Source organism: Hyla sarda, chromosome 1, assembly GCF_029499605.1.
Source record: "Hyla sarda isolate aHylSar1 chromosome 1, aHylSar1.hap1, whole genome shotgun sequence".
NCBI classification, from domain to species: Eukaryota; Metazoa; Chordata; class Amphibia; order Anura; family Hylidae; genus Hyla; species Hyla sarda.
In genome coordinates this window covers 508946723-508969009 of record NC_079189.1, presented here as the reverse complement: position 1 = coordinate 508969009, position 22287 = coordinate 508946723, and the positions used below count along the sequence as shown (strand labels likewise).

Below are 22287 nucleotides of genomic sequence, written 5' to 3'. Positions count from 1 at the left end.
GGGAAGATTCCTCCTTTCAGGGTTGTGGCTCATTCCACATGTTCTGTTGGGCTTCCTGGGCTCTCCGGAATAGAGCCTTTGGCCTCGCAGATTTGCAAGGCGGCTACCTGGTCGTCTTTGCACACTCTCTCGAGGTTTTCCGAGTTCATACTTTCGCATCGGCTGATGCTAGTCTGGGTCGTAAAGTGTTGCAGGTGGCAGTGGATCGGCCGTCTGCCTGATTACTTATCTGCCCACCCAAGGGACGGCTTTGGTACGTCCCACGGTCTGTGTCCCCCAATGGGGCCGATAGAGAAAAGGAGATTTTTTTAACACTTACCGTAAAATCTCTTTCTCGAAGCATCCATTGGGGGACACAGCTCCCGCCCTTTTTGGGTTTTTCCTTTGGTTCTCTGTCCGAGGGCGTGTTCAGATGTGTTTTTTCTTCTGATTCTCGGACAGTTTTGGGTTTTTCTTTGCCCTATTGGTCTCCTCCTATTGCTCTGGAACTTAAACTGACTAGCTCAGAGCCTGAAGGCGGGTATATCCTGCTGGGAGGAGCTGACTTTTTATTACCATAGTGTTACACCTCCTAGAGACAGCAAGATACACCCACGGTCTGTGTCCCCCAATGGATCCTTCGAGAAAGAGATTTCACGGTAAGTGTTAAAAAAATCTCCTTTTACACGTGTGCACCCCTGATTTCAAGACAATAAAATACTAGGTGGATTTGTTTGGAGTTAGTTTTCCAGTAAAGAAAGTATTGAAATGCTATATTTCTAAAAATCTGCAGAGAGAAGGGGGGGGGGGGGACAAAAAAAAAAAAACACATTACTTGTTTCTTTTGTCCTATTCGATGAGCTCTCGCTTGGGCTTGAAGGTCATTTTGTGGATTCCAGTCAGAATCAAAAATCACTACCGTATCAGCTGAAGCAAGGTTTATTCCAAGACCACCAGCACGGGTAGAAAGCAGAAAGCAAAAATCCTGCAGGAAAAAAAAAAAAACAGGTTTGAAATTTTAGCAATTCAAGTCAAAGTAAAACAAGTCTACATAACAATTGAAGAGATGGGGGGGGGGGGGGGGAAGGACATTTTTATCAATACAAACATTTTCAATAAAATAAACCTACCTCTGATCCTTCCGCATTAAAATGGTCCAGCGCCTGCTTTCTTATTTCTCCTTTGATGGATCCATCTAATCTCTAATAAGGAGTATAAGATAAGCATAGGTAACTGCACGTATATGTAGAGTGTATTGCATACGTATTCACCACTTGGACTTTTTGCCCTGATTGTTACTGTTACAAACTGGAGTTTAACCCCTTAAGGACTCAGGGTTTTTCCATTTTTGCACTTTCGTTTTTTCCTCCTTACCTTTTAAAAATCATAACCCTTTCAATTTTCCACCTAAAAATTCATATTATGGCTTATTTTTTGCGTCGCCAATTCTACTTTGCAGTGACATTAGTCATTTTACCCAAAAATGCACAGCGAAACGGAAAAAAAAATCATTGTGCGACAAAATCGAAAAAAAACCGCCATTTTGTAACTTTTGGGGGCTTTCGTTTCTACGCAGTGCATATTTCGGTAAAAATTACACCTTATTATTCTGTAGGTCCATACGGTTAAAATGATACCCTACTTATATAGGTTTGATTTTGTCGCACTTCTGGAAAAAATCATAACTACATGCAGGAAAATTTATACGTTTAAAAATGTCATCTTCTGACCCCTATAACTTTTTTATTTTTCCACGTATGGGGCGGTATGAGGGCTCATTTTTTGCGCCGTGATCTGAAGTTTTTATCGGTATGATTTTTGTTTTGATCGGACTTTTTGATCACTTTTTATTCATTTTTTAATGATATAAAAAGTGACCAAAATACGCTTTTTTGGACTTTGGAATTTTTTTTGCGCGTACGCCATTGACCGTACGGCTTAATTAATGATATATTTTTATAGTTCGGACATTTACGCACGCGGCAATACCACATATGTTTATTTTTTATTTTTTTTACACTGTTTTATTTTTTTTATGGGAAAAGGGGGGTGATTCAAACTTTTATTAGGGAAGGGGTTAAATGACCTTTATTAACACTTTTTTTTTACTTTTTTTTTGCAGTGTTATAGGTCCCATAGGGACCTATAACACTGCACACACTGATCTCTAATGCTGATCACTGGCGTGCATTAACACGCCTGTGATCAGCATTATCGGCGCTTGACTGCTCCTGCCTGGATCTCAGGCACGGAGCAGTCATTCGTCGATCGGACACCGGGGAGGCAGGTAAGAGCCCTCCCGGTGTCCGATCAGCTGTTCGGGACGCCGCGATTTCACCGCGGCGGTCCCGAACAGCCCGACTGAGCAGCCGGGTCACTTTCACTTTCACTTTAAAAGCGGCGGTCAGCTTTGACCGCCGCTTCTAAAGGGTTAATACCGCACATCGCCGCGATCGGCGATGTGTGGTATTAGCCGCGGGTCCCGGCCGTTGATTAGCGCCGGGACCGACGCGATATGATGCGGGATCGCGGCGCAATCCCGCTTCATATCGCGGGAGCCGGCGCAGGACGTAAATATACGTCCTGCGTCGTTAAGGGGTTAAGTACTTTTACCATCAACAAAACATGTATAGTACTTTGAAAGAGCAAAATACCTTTTATTGTGACACAAGCAATATTGAGAACAAAAAGTTGGCAACTGTGGCCATGTCTTGGTAGAATGTACCATATTCTTTCCACTTTCTGATGATGGATGTTATGATGTTCCATAAAATGTTCGAAGCATGTAATTCTTTTATTTTTTATTTTTGTATAACCTAACCCTGCTTTTCACATATTCACAACTTTATCCCTGATCTGTTTAGTGAGGTACTTGGTCTTCATGCTGCTGATTGTTCAGTAATGCTTTCTAACAAACTCTTTGGGGAAGATTTATCATTTGTGGGCTGAAACAAAAATCTCAGTATTTGCTGTAGGATGGCAATTTTCTAAGGCAAGGCAGACATGGTATGAATTGTTTTTTTTTTTAAGGTTTGCACAGCTTTTTTTGTGCCGTTTTAAAAGAGGGACACATGGTAAATATTTTCCACTGCAATGTCAATAATGATTCACTGCATTTCACAGTAAATTTTTGAGAAAGTGTATATTTTGAAATTGCACAAAAATGTTGCTCAAAAACTGATTGAATTTTGCACCAAATTACAGCCAATAAAATGTCAGGAAGGCAAAGATAAATGCCTCCCCCCCCCCCCCCCCCCCCCCCCAGGCCTTTACAGAACAGGTGCAGTTATACTGAGATTAAACTGCAGACAGGTGGGCTCTATTTACTAATTATGTGACTTGTAAAGGCAATTTGTCACACCCGATCTTTGTTGTCAGGGGGTTTCATGGTAAAAAGGGTGAATAAATATGCATTAAATACACTTCAGATTCTTGTTTGCAAATAATTTTTGAAGTAATATTTCCTCTACTTGTAAATGGCTATTTTGTGTTGGTTTATTACATATAATCACAATGAAATCAATCTATGGTTATACCATGACAAACTTTAGAAAAGTGGTAAATACTTAAGCAAGGCTTTTTGTAAACAACCCAGTTCTAAAACTTACCTGAAAGGGAAACTGTCGAGCCTTCAAATACTCTGCCAGGATGTCCAGCATCCGAACCATTTGAGAAAATATCAAGACTCTATTACCACGTTCTCTCAAACGTACTAACAACTTGTCCAGAAGAATCAGTTTACCGCTACTCCGAATTAAGTGCTTAAGAGAAAAAAAAAAAAAAGTTTAAGCATTAAGATTCCCAATTATTATTATTCACAAGTTGATCTACAAAATACACTGTCAGAAGAACCAGAAATACAGAAAAAGTAGCTTTTTGTACTTACCGTAAAATCTCTTTCTCAGAGCTTCTATTGGGGGACACAGGATCATAGGTATATGCTGCCTGCCGCTAGGAGGCTGACACTAGGCAAAAAAACTAAAGAAAGTCGGCTCCACCCGGCAAGATATACCCGCCTCCTGGCTCTGAGCAACTCTGTTTAGTCCCAAAGCAGAAGGCGAACAGACCAAGAAGGGAACAGTCCGAAAAAAACACAGACAAAAGAAGGGGACCGAGCACAAAAAAAAAAAAAAAAAAAAACACCCCCGCACCACAGCCACGGAAACTGTCTGGCCCCAAACAAACCAATGGGTGGGTGCTGTATCCCCAAGTAGAAGCTCCGAGAAAGATTTTTTACAATAAGTACAAAAATCTACTTTTCTCAAGCGCTTCATTCGGCGACACAGGACCATGGGACGTCCTAAAGCATTCCCTGGGAGGGAAAGACCAACATTCCAGAAAAGAACTCAGCCACCTACAAAACCCTGTGGCCCTGGCAAAAGTATGCAGAGACGACCAAGAAGACGCGTTGCAAAGCCCCGTGGCTGACCTCCCAGGAGGCCACCACCGTGTGGGTGGAGTGAGCCCTCACTCGAAAGGGGGGGGGGGGGGTGATACCTGACCGTTGCAATGATACGCCTCTAAAAATGGTGGAGCGTATCCACCAGTAGATAGTGGCCTTGGAAGCTGGGAGCCCCTTGCGTCGCTCTCGAGAAGCACAAACAGAGTCACACTGCCGGAAGGAGGAAGTGACCGACAAATTGTGAAGCTGGCTCTCCCGCGGATGAGTAGGGGACGGGTAGAAAGAAGGAAACAATCTCCTCGTTCAAGTGAAAGGAAGTCATGACCATGGGCTGAAAGTACCGCCGAAGAACCACCTTGTCTTGGTGAAGCACCAGAAAAGGGGAATGGCAAGAGAGGGCAGCAAATTCGACACACAAGGCGAACGAACGTGACTGCGACAAGAAAGGCCACCTTCCAGGAAAGGAAACGAAGGGAAACCTGACCAAGAGGCTCAAACGGAGTGCCCTTCAAGGTGCCGTGGGGGACCGGAACGGAGGAACCTTGTAAGCTACGCCCTGCAAGAAAGTGCACACATGAAGGTTGGATGCAAGAGGGTGTTGGAAGAGGACAGAAAGTGCCGAAACCTGCCCCTTGATGGAACTGAGGTAATTGTGCATTTCCAGTTCAGATTGCAAAAAAGACAAGAGATTCGGCAATGAAAAAGTGGTGGGAGAGAAAGAGCCTCACACAAGCGGAAATAGGCCCACCAGGTATGGTGGTGTATCCTGGCGGACCAGGGCTTTCGGGCACGGAGCATGGATAAAGAATCGGGTAGAGAACCCCCGAGTAAATTGGGGTGGCAGAGGGGTCCTTGGGAGAGGAGGTCAGGACGATACGAAAGGGAACGTCTGCCACGAGACAGACGACATCCGCGTACCACACACGACAAGGCAAATTCAGGGCCACCAGAATCACCGAGACGTCCTCCTCCTTGAGCTTCCAGATGACCATGGGAAGAAATGGAAGCAGAGGAAAGAGGTAAGGGAGAGCGAAGGGGGGTCCAAGGAACCACAAGAGCGTCTGCTGCCAGTGCCAGAAGATCCCGCAACCAGGAGACTAAGCGAGGGAGTTTCCTGTTCCGGCGCAACAGAAAGAGATCCACATCTGGAGTTCCCCAGCGGTGACAGAATTGAGCGAAGACCTCTGGGTGAAGCGACTATTTGCCCGGGTCGACAGTGAAGCGACTCAAAGTCCGCCTTCCAATTGTCGATCCCGGTAATGTGCACCACCGATAAGGCCGGGACGTAAAGTTCCGCCCAGGAGAGGATTTTCGACACTTCTGTCATGGCTACCGAGCTGCGGGTGCCGCCCTGGCGATTGATGTATGCCACGGTGGTGGCGTTGTCCATCTGCACCCGCACTGGAAGGCCCCGGAGCAGGCGAGGCCCACTGGAGAGGACGATACAAAAATTGGGCAAAGGGGATCGCCTCCATGGAAGAGAACATCTTGCCCAGAACCGACAAGCAGGCACGGACGGGGACCAGACCCGGCTGCTGAAGCAAGCGAATCCCCGACAACTCCCGGAGCTTGTCCTCCGGGAGAGGAAGGCGGCCCGCAGTAGTGTCGAAGCGGATCCCTAAAAAAGTCAGCGATTGGGACGGAGACAGGTTGGATTTTGTGCGGTTGCTGATCCAACCGAAACTGGAGAGGGTCTGCAGAGTGATGTTGAGGCTCACCCGATTCTGTTCCAGGGATTGCGCTTTGATGAGTAGGTTGTCCAGATAGGGGAGAACCGAGGCACCCCGAGAGTGGAGGAGAGCCACCACTGCCACCAGCGTCTTGGTGAAGACTTAGGGCGCGGTCGCCAGCCCGTAGGTCGGGGTGACAAACTGAAAATGCCCCGCGGGAACAGCGAACCTGAGAAACCGCTGGTGGGTTGGGAAGATAGGGATGTGCAAGTAGGTGTTCCGTATGTCGATGGAAGAGAGAAACTCCCGCGGATCCATGGAGGAGACTACTGACCGTAGGGATTCCATCCGGAAACGCCACAACCGCACATGCCGGTTTAGAAGCTTCAAATCGAGAATGGGTCGGACAGTGACTCCCTTCTTGGGAACTACGAAGAGATTGGAGTATAATCCCAAAAAACTTTCACGAGGAGGGACTGGCACTATCACTCCCTGGGAAAGGAGGGTGTGAAGGGCCACACAAAGGCTGGCGACAAAGCCAAGCCTACCGCCTCAAATGCGAATTTGGCAACATTTTCGATACGCTTGTCCAAGGTTGTTTAAAAGGAGGCTGCATCTGCCAGCGGCAGGGTAGTGGATTTAGACAGCCGCGACACAGGAGGGTCTACTGTAGGAGAAGAAGACCACTTAGCTCGTCAAATTCAGTGTGAGTGCTGAAAACTTGGGGTGTCCGACGAGCACGGCGGAAGGACACTTCAGGGATCGCGTCTGAAGTTCCTGGGTCCTGCAGGTGGAAGGTGTCCCTGACAGCCGACACCAGACTGTCCACGGCAAAAAAACAGGGCAGAGGTTAGCTGGCGGAGGGTGCTAATGGGAGTTATCCCCTAATGTCCCGAAAAAAAACCTCTTGGCTCCAGGAAAAAAAAAAACATCCAGGGAAGAAGAATTAAGGCCCAGTAGGGGAATAGAGGGGGAATGGAGGAGTGAGGGAGGGGAAGGGAGGGAGGGGAAACATACTCACCCACATTGAACACACTCACCCATGAGGTCTTCAACCAGCTATGGGCCACCTGCCTTAAGCCAGACTTTGCTGGTAAACAGGGGCAAATGGGGACCCAGACCCAGGGTACACCACCAGGCGCTGGTTGGTGGTGAGGAGGGGTTAACAGCCTATTCAGCAATGCACCGTGCCCCTAGCTCGCAAGTGGGGGTTCAGGCTCCTGTCACCCCATGCTAGAAAAAACAACAAAGAGAAAATCAAACTGGACACAAACTTGGAAAAAAACAAAATAAATAACACCAGGTCTGGAGAGCTCCAGACCTGTGTCTGCCTCCTGCTGACACTAAGCTAAAACAGAGTTGCTCAGAGCCAGGAGGCGGGTATATCTTGCCGGGAGGAGCAGACTTTTTTTTTGCCTACTGTCAGTCTCCTAGTGGCAAGCAGCATATACCCATGGTCCTGTGTCCACCAATGAAGCGGTCAAGAAATGCATTATTTTTAGTAGCTACTTTAAAAATGCCATTACCTGCACTTCTGAACAGGATTGCTGAAAAACTGCAAGTCTGACACATGGGTTAAACAATTGGCGTCTACTTTTCTGTCCAGGTTACTCAGGAGATCAATGATAGCTGCTTCTTTACAACAAACATGTAGGGCAGTGTTTCCCAACCAGGGTGCCTTTGGCTGGGAATGCTGGGATTTGTAGTTTTGCAACAGCTGAATGCACCCTGGTTGGGAAACACTGATTTAGGGTATGTTCACATGGTGAATATTTAGTGGAACGCCCACCCGGAAAATTTCCAGTGGATATTCTGTAGACAGCGGGTGCTATGACCACTCTGAAAAGGAGGGCAATGCATTTCTGAGCGGACTGCATTTGAAACTGTAGAATCTCATTGAACATTTCTGTCAGATACTGCTTGCAAATTCCACTGTGTGAACAAGGCCTTAAAGAAACAACTGTATGAAGGCCAAACTTATACTTGTCATCTGTAAGTAGCTTTAGAGGTTTTCTATTGTAAGCAGTGGTTTACCTGTAAAGCTTCTTGTCTATTGTATAATTCATTATCTTCAGGCAGCCTGATGAGGTAGCAATGGTTACAACACTTTTTAAGCTCCATCATGATGTTCAAAAATCCTGAGGTACTTCCTTTTGGCCCTTTGCTCAAAGCCTTGTAATTCCGTGTTAAGATCCACCTGTGGAAAATACACCAAATAATATAAATATAGACTTTAGGGATCATGTACCAGGTCAAACTTGAGATTGTCATCACAAGTATCCTAAATGCATGTTAATGCAGTTTACTTAGGTCATTTTCACATGATATATGTCAAGCCACGTAAAAAGAAAACCCATACACAGGTATCAGATGATACATGGGATGATGCTTTACTCTAGAAGTACTGTTTTGTTTACTTATGGGCTCATAAGTAAATGGCATCAAATACATAATACATTTACTGTTTTACACATTTTGCACCTTATGGGTGAACATTGCATTTGCATTCAAATATAAGATCAACTTTTACTATAATTTCTAGTTGCTTGAAAAATACATATGAATACATACTTATAGTACTGTTTCTGCAAAGCACTCATCTCAACCCTCAAAATTTGTTCCACTTTAGCTGGCAAAGATTTTTCCACATCTTTCTTTACTCTTCTTAGAAGGAATGGCTCAAGTTCTTTGTGAAGACTGGCATAGCCATATTCTTTGCCTTTACCATGTTCCTCTTCAAAATCTTCCCAAGAGGAAAACCTAATATAAACAAAAATAATATTCTGAGTTTACGCTATTGCAGATAGAAAGTATGCCATCAGGATACAGAACTTGGAAACTTCAAGTCACAGAGAGAGAGAGAGAAAGAGTGTAAGAAAGCGAAAAGCTAGTGTGAGAAAGCGAAAGCGAGAGGCGAGTGCGAGAGGCGAGTGCGAGAAAGCGAGAGGCGAGTAAGCGAGAGCGAGAAAGCAAAAGCGAGAGGCGAGTGCGAGAAAGCAAAAGCGAGAGGCGAGTGCGAGAAAGCAAAAGCGAGAGGCGAGTGCGAGAAAGCAAAAGCGAGAGGCGAGTGCGAGAAAGCAAAAGCGAGAGGCGAGTGCGAGAAAGCAAAAGCGAGAGGCGAGAGCGAGAAAGCAAAAGCGAGAGGCGAGAGCGAGAAAGCAAAAGCGAGAGGCGAGTGCGAGAAAGCAAAAGCGAGAGGCGAGTGCGAGAAAGCAAAAGCGAGAGGCGAGTGCGAGAAAGCAAAAGCGAGAGGCGAGTGCGAGAAAGCAAAAGCGAGAGGCGAGTGCGAGAAAGCAAAAGCGAGAGGCGAGTGCGAGAAAGCAAAAGCGAGAGGCGAGTGCGAGAAAGCAAAAGCGAGAGGCGAGTGCGAGAAAGCAAAAGCGAGAGGCGAGTGCGAGAAAGCAAAAGCGAGAGGCGAGTGCGAGAAAGCAAAAGCGAGAGGCGAGTGCGAGAAAGCAAAAGCGAGAGGCGAGTGCGAGAAAGCAAAAGCGAGAGGCGAGTGCGAGAAAGCAAAAGCGAGAGGCGAGTGCGAGAAAGCAAAAGCGAGAGGCGAGTGCGAGAAAGCAAAAGCGAGAGGCGAGTGCGAGAAAGCAAAAGCGAGAGGCGAGTGCGAGAAAGCAAAAGCGAGTGCGAGAAAGCAAAAGCGAGAGGCGAGAGCGAGAAAGCAAAAGCGAGAGGCGAGTGCGAGAAAGCGAGAGGCGAGTGCGAGAAAGCGAGAGGCGAGTGCGAGAAAGCGAGAGGCGAGTGCGAGAAAGCGAGAGGCGAGTGCGAGAAAGCGAGAGGCGAGTGCGAGAAAGCGAGAGGCGAGTGCGAGAAAGCGAGAGGCGAGTGCGAGAAAGCGAGAGGCGAGTGCGAGAAAGCGAGAGGCGAGTGCGAGAAAGCGAGAGGCGAGTGCGAGAAAGCGAGAGGCGAGTGCGAGAAAGCGAGAGGCGAGTGCGAGAAAGCAAAAGCGAGAAAGCAAAAGCGAGAAAGCAAAAGCGAGTGCGAGAAAGCAAAAGTGAGTGCGAGAAAGCAAAAGCGAGTAAGCAAAAGCGAGTGCGAGAAAGCAAAAGCGAGTGCGAGAAAGCAAAAGCGAGTGCGAGAAAGCAAAAGCGAGTGCGAGAAAGCAAAAGCGAGTGCGAGAAAGCAAAAGCGAGAGGCGAGTGCGAGAAAGCAAAAGCGAGAGGCGAGTGCGAGAAAGCAAAAGCGAGAGGCGAGTGCGAGAAAGCAAAAGCGAGTGCGAGAAAGCAAAAGCGAGTGCGAGAAAGCAAAAGCGAGTGCGAGAAAGCAAAAGCGAGTGTGAGAAAGAGTGTGAGAAAAAGAGAGTGTGAGAAAAAGAAATCGAGAAAGAGGGAAAAAAAGAAATCGAGAAAGAGGGAAAAAAAGAGAGAGAGAAAGCAATAGAAAGAAAGAGGAAAAGAAAGAAAGAGGGGAAAAAGAGTGGGTGAAAAAGGAGAGAAAATATTTGTTTTCTATTATCATTTATTTTGTATCAATTATAATTCTTACTTTTCAGGCATAATGAATTGAAGCAAAGACCATAATTCTTTGAGGGAATTCTGTAACGGTGTTCCAGTGATGAGAAGACGATGATTTGACTTAAAGTCTATCAAGGTCTTGTACAGCAGAGAATCATCGTTTTTCAGCCGATGTGCTTCATCAACTCCTATGAAAGCCCAGTTCAAACCACCTAAAAAACACTGAGTAAACAAATTGTTAACTAGAACTGTGGTTGAATAACCAATTTCAAGCAATTAAGTGATGGAGCAAATGCACCTAAAAATCTATTGCTGGCTTTAGTCTTAGGGTGCGTTCACATGTGCATATTTTCTGCTGCAGATTTGCTTCAGCAGATTCTGCTTCCCATTGAAGTCAATGGGCAGCAAAATCTGCAGCAGAAAATATGCACGTGTGAACGCACCCTAAGAGTGGTAAAGAGAAATTACTTTTTATAATAATGCTCAAATGAATGTGATCTTTAGGTGTTCACATATATATGGTCTTGAAGTGTAACTGCAACCAGAATATGGTAGATGGTAAAATAACATTGAAGGTCGAACATCTGTTCTGGTGACATAAGCTGAGACAGATAGATGGCAATGATAAGTGACCAATAGAAAATGTACTTATTTCAAAATTACTTTATGGTCTTTACACCGCAACAAATGTCATTATAAGGACTAAAGAAGGCTCAGTTAGTCGAGTGACATTAGATAATGCAAACTACATCGATACACTGCAACAGTGTAATAATCTTGCTTTTAATCTGGTATAATGATTGTAAACTCTTGCAAACATGGCCCTCCCTCCTTTTGTTTGTATATTTAGTGTGTAATATTGAGGACTGATACTAGTCCTTATTTGTACCCACTAAGTGTTGCATAATTTGCTGGTGCTATCTAATTCTATTATTGGGTCTCTCTTAATAATAGCTACTTAATTCAGTATCTGATAGTGGATGAATGGTACTACTGTAAACACTAATATAATCACAGAAACTTGAATTTTATGGCGACAGGAGACTCATATGCTTATCATTCTTTACTTTCATCCTGCAGCAAGAGTTAAAGAGTAAAGAGTGCGAGCTGCTGGCCCCGCGCCTGTCCTCCGCGTGCAGAGCGAAGACTACTAGAGAAATCTTATTCGAGACTTGGGCTCCTGGAACCAAGATTGTTTACAGATTAGCCTGGAAGCTTTGGGTTAATTGGTGCATACAACGGTATTTGGATCCCTTACATGCACTTCTCCCCTTTATCTTAAATTTCCTTTCAGACTCTCTTCTGGTAAAGCCTGTAGAACCATTAACGTATAACGTTCCGCAATTTCTTGTAATCATTCTCCCATTGATTTCCTGTAGGGAAACATCCTTTGGCTTGCAAGCTAATGAAATGCATCAGATTCAAAAGACCCCCTCGACCCAAGTATCAGTCAACTTGGGATGTTACAATTTTGTTGAATTTTCTGAATTATTGGGTTATAATGATAACTTATCACTAAAATTCTTCTTTTTCAAATTCAAAGTTTTATTATGCCTCATCTCTTAACCCCTTGCCGCAAAACGCCAGGTTTATAAGACGCTGCGGCACGGGAGTGATATGAAGCGAGCTCAGGAGCTGAGCCTGCATCATACCCGCACAGTCCCGACTGCTTTCACCAGCCAGGACCCGTGGCTAATGCCGGACATCGCCGTTCCGGCAGATGTCTGGCATTATCTCTTTAGACGCGGTGATCAAAGTTGATTGCTGGGTCTAAAGTGAAAGAGAGAGCTTCCCGGCAGCTCAGTCGGGCTGATCGGGACCATCGTGGTAAAATCGCGATGTCCCAATCAGCTAGGACGCAGCAGGAAGGTGCCTTACCTTCCTCCTGCACATCCGATTGGCAATTGATTGCTCCAAGCCTGAAATCCAGGCTTGAGCAATCATCCGCCAATAACACTGATCAATGCATTGTAATGCAAAGGCATTGTTCAGTGTATTGAATCAATGTACTGCATGTTATAGTCCCCTATGGGGGCTAACACATTGCAAAAAAAGTGAAAAAAAAAAGTTATGATTTAAACCCCCTTCCCTAATAAAAGTTTGAATCACCCCCTTTTCCCGTAAAAAAAAAAAAAAATGTAAACAAAAATAAACATATGTGGTATCGCCGCAAGAATAAATGTCCAACTATAAAAATATATTGTTAGTTAAACCGCACGGTCAATGGCATACACGCAAAAAAATTCCAAAGTCCCAAATAGCGTCTTTTTGGTCACTTTTTATACCATAAAATAATAATAAGTGATCAAAAATCCAATCAAAACAAAAATGATACCAATAAATACTTCAGATCACGGCACAAAAAATGAGCCCCCATACCACCCCATACGTGGAAAAATAAAAAAGTTATAGGAGTCAGTTCTTAACGTATACATTTTTTCAGAAGTAATAAAAAAAATCAAACCTATATAAGTAAGGTATCATTTTAATTGTATGGATCTACAGAATAAAGATAAGGTGTCATTTTTACCGCAAAATGTACTGCGTAAAAACGGAAGCCCCCAAAAGTTACAAAATGGCGTTTTTTCTTTCATTTTGTCACACAATGATTTTTATTCCCCGTTTCGCTGTAGATTTATGGGAAAAATGACTGATGTCATTACAAAGAATTGGTGGCGCAAAAAATAAGCCATCATATGGATTTTTAGGTGCAAAATTTCAAGGGTTATGATTTTTAAAATGTAAGGAGGAAAAAACAAAAGTGCAAAAATGGAAAAACACTATGTCCTTAAGGGGTTAAAAGAGTAGCTGATGTTGAAGCTTTGGATATTTCCCATTGACAGTTCACCCCTCAATGTGTTCAATGATCTATTTGTAGACGCACTAAGACTAATTTACAATCAGTCTTCTACCCTGCTTTCCCACATAAAACTAACATGTTTAGTTCAATTCCTCAAATTTTATGAAAATAAGTATCTCTACTTCTTCCCAACTTTTTATTTCCTATTGTATACATTATAATCCAGCTTCTTTTCTGTTTTTGGTGCTCAATCCACTAGAGGAGCCATGTCAACTAAAGTTTATCAAGCAGGTGGATCCTTATCAAACTTAATGAAAGCTGCCAATTGGTCTTCAGAATCCAATTTAAATTTTTTGAAATTTTAGACCTGAATCACATTTCTATGACTATTATGAACATGTATTTTTGTATTCCTCTCATATATATATTTTATGCTTTAAACAAGCATAATAGGAGCCTCCTGTCGCCATAAAATTCAAGATTTTCCTACCCTTGGTGAAGGAAAATATGGATTTAATTAAAGACAGGAGGCAAATATTATCCCACCCTAATACTCTACCCAGTTTGGAGTGTTTCTGACCATTTATACTACGTTCTTTTCCTGTTCAAGATCTTGTCTTCTATTCTACCGTCCATTTACACCAAGAAGGAGGAAGTTGATTACCAGTCACTCATATTATTTATACTCTAAGGATAAAGCAGATTTTCGGCTCCAAATGGATGAATAAAATCCAACTTCAATGAAAAATTTTTCAAAACAAACAGGTGGAAAATATATATTTTTCCACCTGTATGTTTTTACAATTTTTCCCTTAAAGTTGGATTTTAGTTATCCATTGGGAGCCGGATATCCGCTATTTCCTTGGAATTGCTGCACCTGGAGACCCAGCTCTAGTGATTTCCTCCGAGATCCCTGACAGAAATGTACTCTGCTGCTGCCGAATGAATTTATCCACATAGGAGGGGTGAGCTGGTTTATAGTCCTCTTTTCCTTATGACTCATATTTATAACATGGGACTTAAGCCCTGATTGGACAGTTTGGTTATGTTCATTTGCATATTAACTACTCACGTGAAAAAATGTTTTTTCTTTAATTCTGCATTTAAACTCTTGCTGCGGAATGCAAGTAAAGAAAGATGATAAGCAGAGCTGGGCGGTATGACCATAAAGGTGTACCACGGTATTCTTGTAAATTATGGAGGTTCCACGGTATTAACACCCCCCCCCCCCCCCCCCCATCGTCATGTGACCCGTATGGGCTGATCTCTCCCCCCCCCCCCCCCCCAAAAAAAAATCATCAGCCGCTGCGCTGTACTCACCTTCCTACGTTTCCCCGCTGCTCTGGAACCGGCCTCACGGTCCCTCCGCTGCTCTTGCCGCTTCCTGAGGATGGGAACGTCACAGAGCTGTCAGCCTATCACCGGCCGCAGTGATGTCCTGCCTCGGCCGGTGATAGGCTGAGCGCGCTGTCATGTAAGGAGCCCGACTCCCAATTGTCCACCCCCGGAATGTGGATCGACGATATGGAGGGAACCTGGCGTTCCGCCCCGACAAGAATCCTTGTCACCTCCACCATTGCCGCGAGTGCCCCCCAGGCGATTGATATAAGCCTCAGCAGTGTCATTGTCCGTTTGGACCCAAACCAGACAAGCCTGGAGTAACAACTCCAAGTGGAGGAGACAAAGAAAGATGTCCCAAAGCTCTAGGATGTTGATGGGGAGATGGGCTTCCTGGGGGGGGGGGGGGGGGGGACCAACGACCCTGAACCGTCCGGTCCTGAAAAAGAAAACACTCCCCCAGCCGAGCAGACTTGCATCGGTCGTTAAGACCTGCCAACGCAGCAGGAGAAACGAGCGGAGCCACCAAAAGGAGCAACTGGCAAACCATGGGGGCAGACTGATCCGGCGGTGGAGGGACCAAGAAGACATGTCCCACAGAGACAGGATGGCCCACTGAAGAGGGCGACACTGGAACTGAGCAAAAAGAATGGCTTCCATGGCGGCCACCATTCTGTCCAACACTTCTATGCACGAACGGATGGTCACCGGTTCCGGGCGGCGCAAAAGGCAGATCCCGGACAGAAGAGCACTCGGCTTGTCCGGTGGGGAGGGAGAGAGGTTGGATTTCTCCCGGTTGATCACCCACCCGAAACTGGTAAGGGTCTGAAGAGTGATGTGGAGAGACTCCTGATTTTGTGCAAAGGACTGAGCTTTGATCAATCGTTTGTCCAGATAAGGGAGCACCAACAACCACCGAGAGTGGAGGATGGCGATAACCACCACCAGGGACTTTGGTGAAGACCCTGGGGGCCCTGGCCAGCCCGAAAACTTAAAATGACCTGCCGGAACAGCAAACCACAGAAATCGTTGGTGTGCCGGAAAAATAGGGATGTTGAGGTAGGCATCCCCGATGTCCACCGAAGACAGGAATGCGCCCTGGTCCATGGACGAAACAACAGAACAGAGAGATTCCATTCGGAAGTGCCGATTGAGGAGCTTCAGATCAAGAATCCGACGAACCGTTCCCCCTTTTTTGGGAACGACGAACATATTCGAATAGAAGCCTAAAATAAACTTTCCTGGGGTGGGACTGGCACAATGACCCCCTGCGCAAGTAGGGTCTGGAGTGCAGACTGAAAAGCCGCAGCCAGGGCCGCAGAGCGGACTGGAAAAAACGATCCCAGGTAAAAGACCCAAGTTTGATTCGGTAGCAGTCTGAAACGACGTCCTGAGCCCAGGAATCCTGGACCTGTGCCAACTAAACTTCCCGAAAGAGGGACAGGCGACCATCCACCCGAGAAGCAGAGCAGGCAGAACAGGTGGACTCAGCCGAACCACCTGGTATTTTAGTTTTACAGCTCGTGCAAGAATAGTAAGTGACTAAGGCCTGTCTGGGATGGGGGGGTTCAGATCTGGGGTCGGACATAGAAAAGAACCCAAAAGATAAGTCAGCCAACCCAGAGAAAAAAAGGAACAAGCTCACCCAGGTTCCTGTGTTCTGTAGCAGCCGGAACAGCAATGCAGGCGAAGGTCCCTTGCAGAGAAGGAGAACCCTTGTCTAGCAGCGTGAATGAACAGCAGCAGCGTGAGATCCCTGTAGAGAGCAGCTGAAGGAACAGCATGTGCAGCGGCCAGACTGAAGAGGAAGGAGCACGTGACAGCGAGGGAATCACACCCTTATTTACGTACTATTTTGGTTGAATTTATTTTGTCTACCAGGACAAGTGGATTTTCCTGAGGGATTTCATGAGTAGACTGTGTTCCGTTTTAGTCCCGTGGACAAGTAGATTTATTTTTTTTTTTTTATTTCCACAACCCTGAATATTTTTTTTTTTATCTGTTTCTATTTTCCCCACACAGTTTTATGGCAGCTGCCATCTTGCCTGAGCATGGAAACATTAGCATACACAACAATTGACAGGAGCTGTCCCATTCATTTAAAATTGAAGGTGCTACTGGGCATTCTCTGCACTTTTCAGAGGTCATTCTATAGAGAGGGAAGGCCGATTTCTGCTGTGAATGGTGTCTTTGTTGTCTCTATTGGCTTCATCTTTCACAGTACTCCTTGTCTGCTCAGAGAAGAAAGGCATTACTGGGAAATGATCTGTACAGAACAAGATGTCTCAGATTAGTTTTAGCCCTAGTGGCCAGAATGAAAACTACAAGATTTCATGATTTGAAATATAGAAAGTAAAATTTGGAAAAAACATGACCGAAAATTCTTTAAAAATATTGTTAACCAAAAAAAGGATTTAAAAAAAATTAGTCTTTTATGACACCTTCCTTTTAAAGTGTACCTGTTAAAAACCTTTTATATAACGTAGATAATACAATAGCTGCAGGGACAAAAATACACACTTTCTTAACCAATGTATATTACCAACATACATATTTCTACATGATATAAAATGTTTTTGCTAATGACAGGTACACTTTAAGATCACTGGTTATTCCAGATCTTGAAAAAAATGTATAATATTTGATAGAAAGTTAAACTTACTTTGTCCTTAAGTAGGATTTCATACGTTGTTAATACAATATTGAACTTTAATCGCTTTGTTTGTGGGTGCATCCACTCATGTGTCCTGATCTAAAACAAAGAAAATGTGATTAAGGTAATGTGCACCATGTCAGTATAACAATTTAAAAAGAATCAAAACTCAGAGTAGTAGAATCTTCCTTCTTAGCACTAGGGATCGACCGATTATCAGTTTGGCCGATATTATCGGACGATAATCACAATTTTGGGCATTATCGGTATCGGCAATTACTTTGCCGATATGCCGATAATGCCCTGCCCCCCGCCACCACCGCGACCGCTCCCCCACCGTCCCGCCGCACCGCCACGGCCCCATTGCCTCCACCATCCCCGGTTTTATAATTACCTGTTCCCGGGGTCAACGATCCTTCTGGCTCCTGCTGCGTCCTGTGTTACGCTGTGCGCAATGACTAGTGACGTGACTGCGCACAGTGACAGCTCAGGAGGACGCCACCGGAGCCAGATGTAGAGTGGACCCCGGGAACAGGTAATTATATAACCGGGGATGGGGGAGGCAATGGGGCCGGGCGGTGCGGTCAGGGGTGCGACGCGGCACGGTGTTAGGGGGCACGGAGTGGTGCGGCGGGGGGGACGCTGGCGGGATAGGATTCAGAACCCCAGGACAGGCAGGGGGAGAGAAGCGGGTGGCGGCGGCAGTCTATGGCACCCGCTTTAAATCAATGATCTGCAGCGGTGTGGGGGGGGGGGGGGGAGAGGGTTAAATAGCCGATAACTTATACCGGAATATCGGTATAAGTTATCGGCTATCGGCCCTAACCTCCACAGATTATCGGTATCGGCCCTAAAAAAAAAAACTATATCGGTCGATCCCTACTTAGCACTCCCTATTACTTCAGAAAAGATTAAAAGTGGTTATCCAGGATTAGTGGGAAACTGACAGCCATTCCAGAGACACAGCCAGTATTAGTATGCATTGCTATTAGGGATGTCCCAATACCATTTGTTTAAGACCGAGTACCGATACTTTAATTCTATTACTCGCCGATACCAAGTATGAGTACTTTTATTTTAAAGGGAATCTGACACCAGTTTCTGGTCCTGCTTACCGTATGATATGTGGGTCCTTGTTGTGTACAATGGAGGCGGCTGCTGTAGTTTGAGCCAAGATTTCTCTCTTCTCCATTGGACAGAACAGGGAATTTGCATTGGCAGCGAGACTGATTATCACATGGTGAACAGCGGTAGAAACCAGGTCATCTGCACTCTGTATAAATTCAAGTTAGTGCAGGTGACTCTGCTGTAAGATTGTCTTTAATAGTAGGGAGTATCCCCTTGCAGACATTAGCAGCTGCACCCCTTGTAGACAGCAGCCCCCCTTTGGACAGTGGGCTCCCATTTAGACAGCAGTGAAGGCCCCCCTTTAGACAGCAGCAGGACCCCCCCCCCTTGTTTAGACAGCAGCAGGACCCCCCCCCCCTTGTTTAGACAGCAGCAGGACCCCCCCCCATTTAGACAGCAGCAGGGCCCGCCCCCCATTTAGACAGCAACAGGGCCCCCCCCCCCCGTTTAGACAGCAACAGGGCCCCCCCCCCCCGTTTAGACAGCAACAGGGCCCCCCCCCCCCGTTTAGACAGCAACAGGGCCCCCCCCCCCCCGTTTAGACAGCAACAGGCCCCCCCCCCCCGTTTAGACAGCAACAGGGCCCCCCCCCGTTTAGACAGCAACAGGCGCCCCCCCCCCCCCGTTTAGACAGCAACAGGGCCCCCCCCCCCCCCCGTTTAGACAGCAACAGGGCCCCCCCGTTTAGACAGCAGCAGCAGGGCCCCCCCCCCCGTTTAGACAGCAGCAGGGCCCCCCCCTGGTAGACATTAGTAGAAGCCCCCCTCCTGTCCCGTTCTTCTGTCCTCCGGGCCGCATCATGTCATCCTATGGAAGAGCATGTGACATACACGTCACTCCGCTTCCTCCGTAGCGTTACGACGGGCGCAGGGGAGGAGGCGCAGTGACGTATATGTCACATGCTCCTCCATAGGACGACATGATGCGGCCCGGAGGACGGAAGAACGGGACAGTGGAACTACAGCAGGTATCGGGCATGGTATCGGGGACATTAAAAGAGTCCCCGATACCATGCAAATAGCTAGTATCGGCCCCGATACCAGTATCGGGACATCCCTAATTGCTATTATGGTAATTAACCTCTTTCACTCCATGGAGCAGCAGTCCGAAGGGAGCCCAGTCAAAACAAGTGAACCAACAGCCGGACAGGCGACTGACCCTTCGGCAACAAACTAAAACAAAGGGGTGGGTGCTGTGTCCCTCAACGGATCTTCCGAGTAAAAAAGATTTTACGGTAAGTGTAAAAAATCTCCTTTTCTCGGTCAGCTCCATTGGGGGGACACAGAAACCATGGGACGTACCAAAGCAGTCCCCATGGTGGGAAAAACCTAATCAACCTGGAATCATGCCGACGGCAAGGCCACCGCTGCCTGCAAAACCTTACGCCCCAAACTGGCGTTAGCGGATGCAGAAGTGTGCACCTGGTAAAATTTGGTGAAAGTGTGCACCGAAGACCAAGTGGCCGCCTTACACACCTGTAGGGCAGAAGCCCTGTTGAAGACCGCCCAAGAGGCCCCCACAGAGCGGGTGGAGTAAGATTCTTCCCCTTTGAACGATACGCTTCAGAAATGGCGGACCGGATCCACCTGGAGATGGTGGCCTTAGAAGCCAGCAAACCTTTGCGGCGGCCCTATGGAAGGACGAACAGTGAATCAGACCATCGGAAGGAAGATCTAGTCGAAAGGAAAACCCACAAAGCTCTGACCACATCTAGGTTGTGGAGGGAGCGCTCCTTAGGATGAGACGGAGCAGGGCAGAAGGAGGGAAGAACGATATCCTCGTTCAGATGAAAGGAAGAAACCACCTTCGGCTGAAAAGTAGGTACTGGCCTTAGCACAGCCTTGTCCCGATGCAGAATCAGGAAGAGAGGTTGACAAGAGAGCTGCCAATTCCGACACCCTGCGGATGGAGGTCACAGCAACCAGGAAGGACACCTTCCAGGAAAGGAAACAAAGGGATATGTCCCGGAGAGGTTAGAACGGAGCGGACTGCAAGGCACTCAGGACCAAGTTCAGATCCCAAGGGGGAGTAGGGGGACCTGTAAGGAGGATTCTCATGAGCCACCCCTTGAAGGGAAGGTGCGAACCGAAGAGTCGGAAGCCAGAGGCTGCTGAAAAAGAATAGACCGCGCCGACACTTGACCCTTGAGGGAACTAAGAGCCAAACGCGTCTCAAGGCCTGACTGCAAAAACTCCAGGTTAGGCAGAGAAAAATGAACCGGACAAAGACAGCGGGCCTCACACCACCGAAAGTGGGCCCTGAGAGAGGAGATCGAGGCGATCCGGCAGCCGAAAGGGGACGTCCGACACCAGTTGAACCACGTCTGCGTACCAAGAGTGACGGGGCAAATCCGGAGCCACCAGAATGGCCGAGACGCCTTCCGCCTTGATTTTCCTCAGCACTCGGGGCAGAAGAGGAAGCGGTGGGAACAGATAAGGGAGATTGAAGAGAGACCAGGGAACGACTAGAGCATCTGCGGCTAGAGCCAGAGGATCTCAGGACTTTGCCACGAAGGCCGAAACCTGTCAGTTCAGGCGGGACGCAAAGAGGACCACGTCCGGAATCCCCCAGCGCTCGCAAATGGACGCGAACACCTCCGGGTGAAGGGACCACTCTCCGGGGTCGGGAGATGAGCGACTTAGAAAGTCTGCTTCCCAATTTTCCACCCCCGGGATGTGGATCGCTGATATGGCGGGGACCAGGCGCTCCGCCCTGACCAAGATCTTGGACACCTTGGTCATGGCAGCGCGGCTGCGAGTGCCTCTTGACATTCGCCACGGCCGTGGCATTGTCCGTCTGGATGCGGACCAGGAGGCCCCGGAGAAGGGACTCCCAGTGCAGGAGACAGAGAGATGGCCCGAATTTCCAGGACATTGATGGAAAGACAGGATTCCTGAGGAGACCAGCGGCCCTGGAAAGTCCGGTCCAGAAGAACGCATCCGTCGTCAGGAAGACGCATCCGTCTTCAAAGGAAGGAAGGAACAAGCGACCGCCCAGGAGGAGGGGAGAGCGGAGCAACCAAAGAAGTGACTGGCGAGTCGAAGAGGGAAGACTGATCAGACGATCCAAGGACAGGGGAGATCCGTCCCAGAGAGACAAAATGGTCCACTGGAGCGGGCGGCAAGGAAATGCGCGAACGGAACCGCCGCCATGGCTGCCACCATCCACCCCAGCACCGTCATGCAGGAGCGAATGGGCACTGGATGTGGGCGTCTCAGAAGGCAAACACCGTACAGGAGGGTGTTCCGCTTGTCCGGCGGGAGGAAAACTCGGGCTCTCCCGGTATTGAACCGAAGGCCCAGAAAAACCAGAGACTGGGAGGGAGAAAGATTGGATTTCTCCTCGTTGATCAGCCACCAGAAACTGGTCAGAGTCTGCAGTGTGATATGAAGGCTTTCCTGGTTCTGGACCAGGGAAGGGGCCTTGACAAGCAGGTTGTCCAGATAAGGAAGGACAGACACCCCTCGGGAGTGGAGGATGGCCATGACAGCCGCCAGGACCTTGGTAAAGACCCTGGGGGCTGTGGCCAGGCCGAAAGGCAGAGCCACAAACTGGAAGTGACCCTCCGGAACGGCAAACCGTAGAAGCCATTGGTGTGGAGGAAAAATCGGAATGTGGAGATACGCATCCCGAATGTCCACGGAAGACAGGGATTCGCCCTGGTCCATGGACGCAACAATTGAACGCAGGGACTCCATCCGGAAATGGCGAAGGTGCCGATTGAGGAGTTTCAGGTCCAAAATCGGACGGACTGTTCCCCCTTTTTTGGGAACAACGAAAAGGTTTGAATGAAAAACCCCGGAAACGTTCCTGAGGAGGAACAGGCACAATGACACCTTGCTCCAGCAGAGTGCAAATGG

General features: G+C 47.2%; 1 protein-coding gene across 6 annotated transcripts in view; it reads right to left on the bottom strand.

The window, feature by feature from the left end:
- The window catches only part of CHD1 (chromodomain helicase DNA binding protein 1), a 135412-nt gene that overhangs the window by 71335 nt on the left and 41790 nt on the right, over nt 1-22287 (bottom strand). For all 6 annotated transcript variants that reach the window (XM_056537549.1, XM_056537544.1, XM_056537545.1 and 3 more), the window contains 7 exons: nt 17309-17398; nt 10540-10730; nt 8623-8811; nt 8086-8248; nt 3588-3740; nt 1110-1181; nt 815-964 (listed from right to left, as the gene is read on the bottom strand). In XM_056537549.1, coding sequence (XP_056393524.1) covers nt 815-964; nt 1110-1181; nt 3588-3740; nt 8086-8248; nt 8623-8811; nt 10540-10730; nt 17309-17398 — 1008 coding nt within the window. The remainder of the gene's footprint in view (nt 1-814; nt 965-1109; nt 1182-3587; nt 3741-8085; nt 8249-8622; nt 8812-10539; nt 10731-17308; nt 17399-22287) is intronic.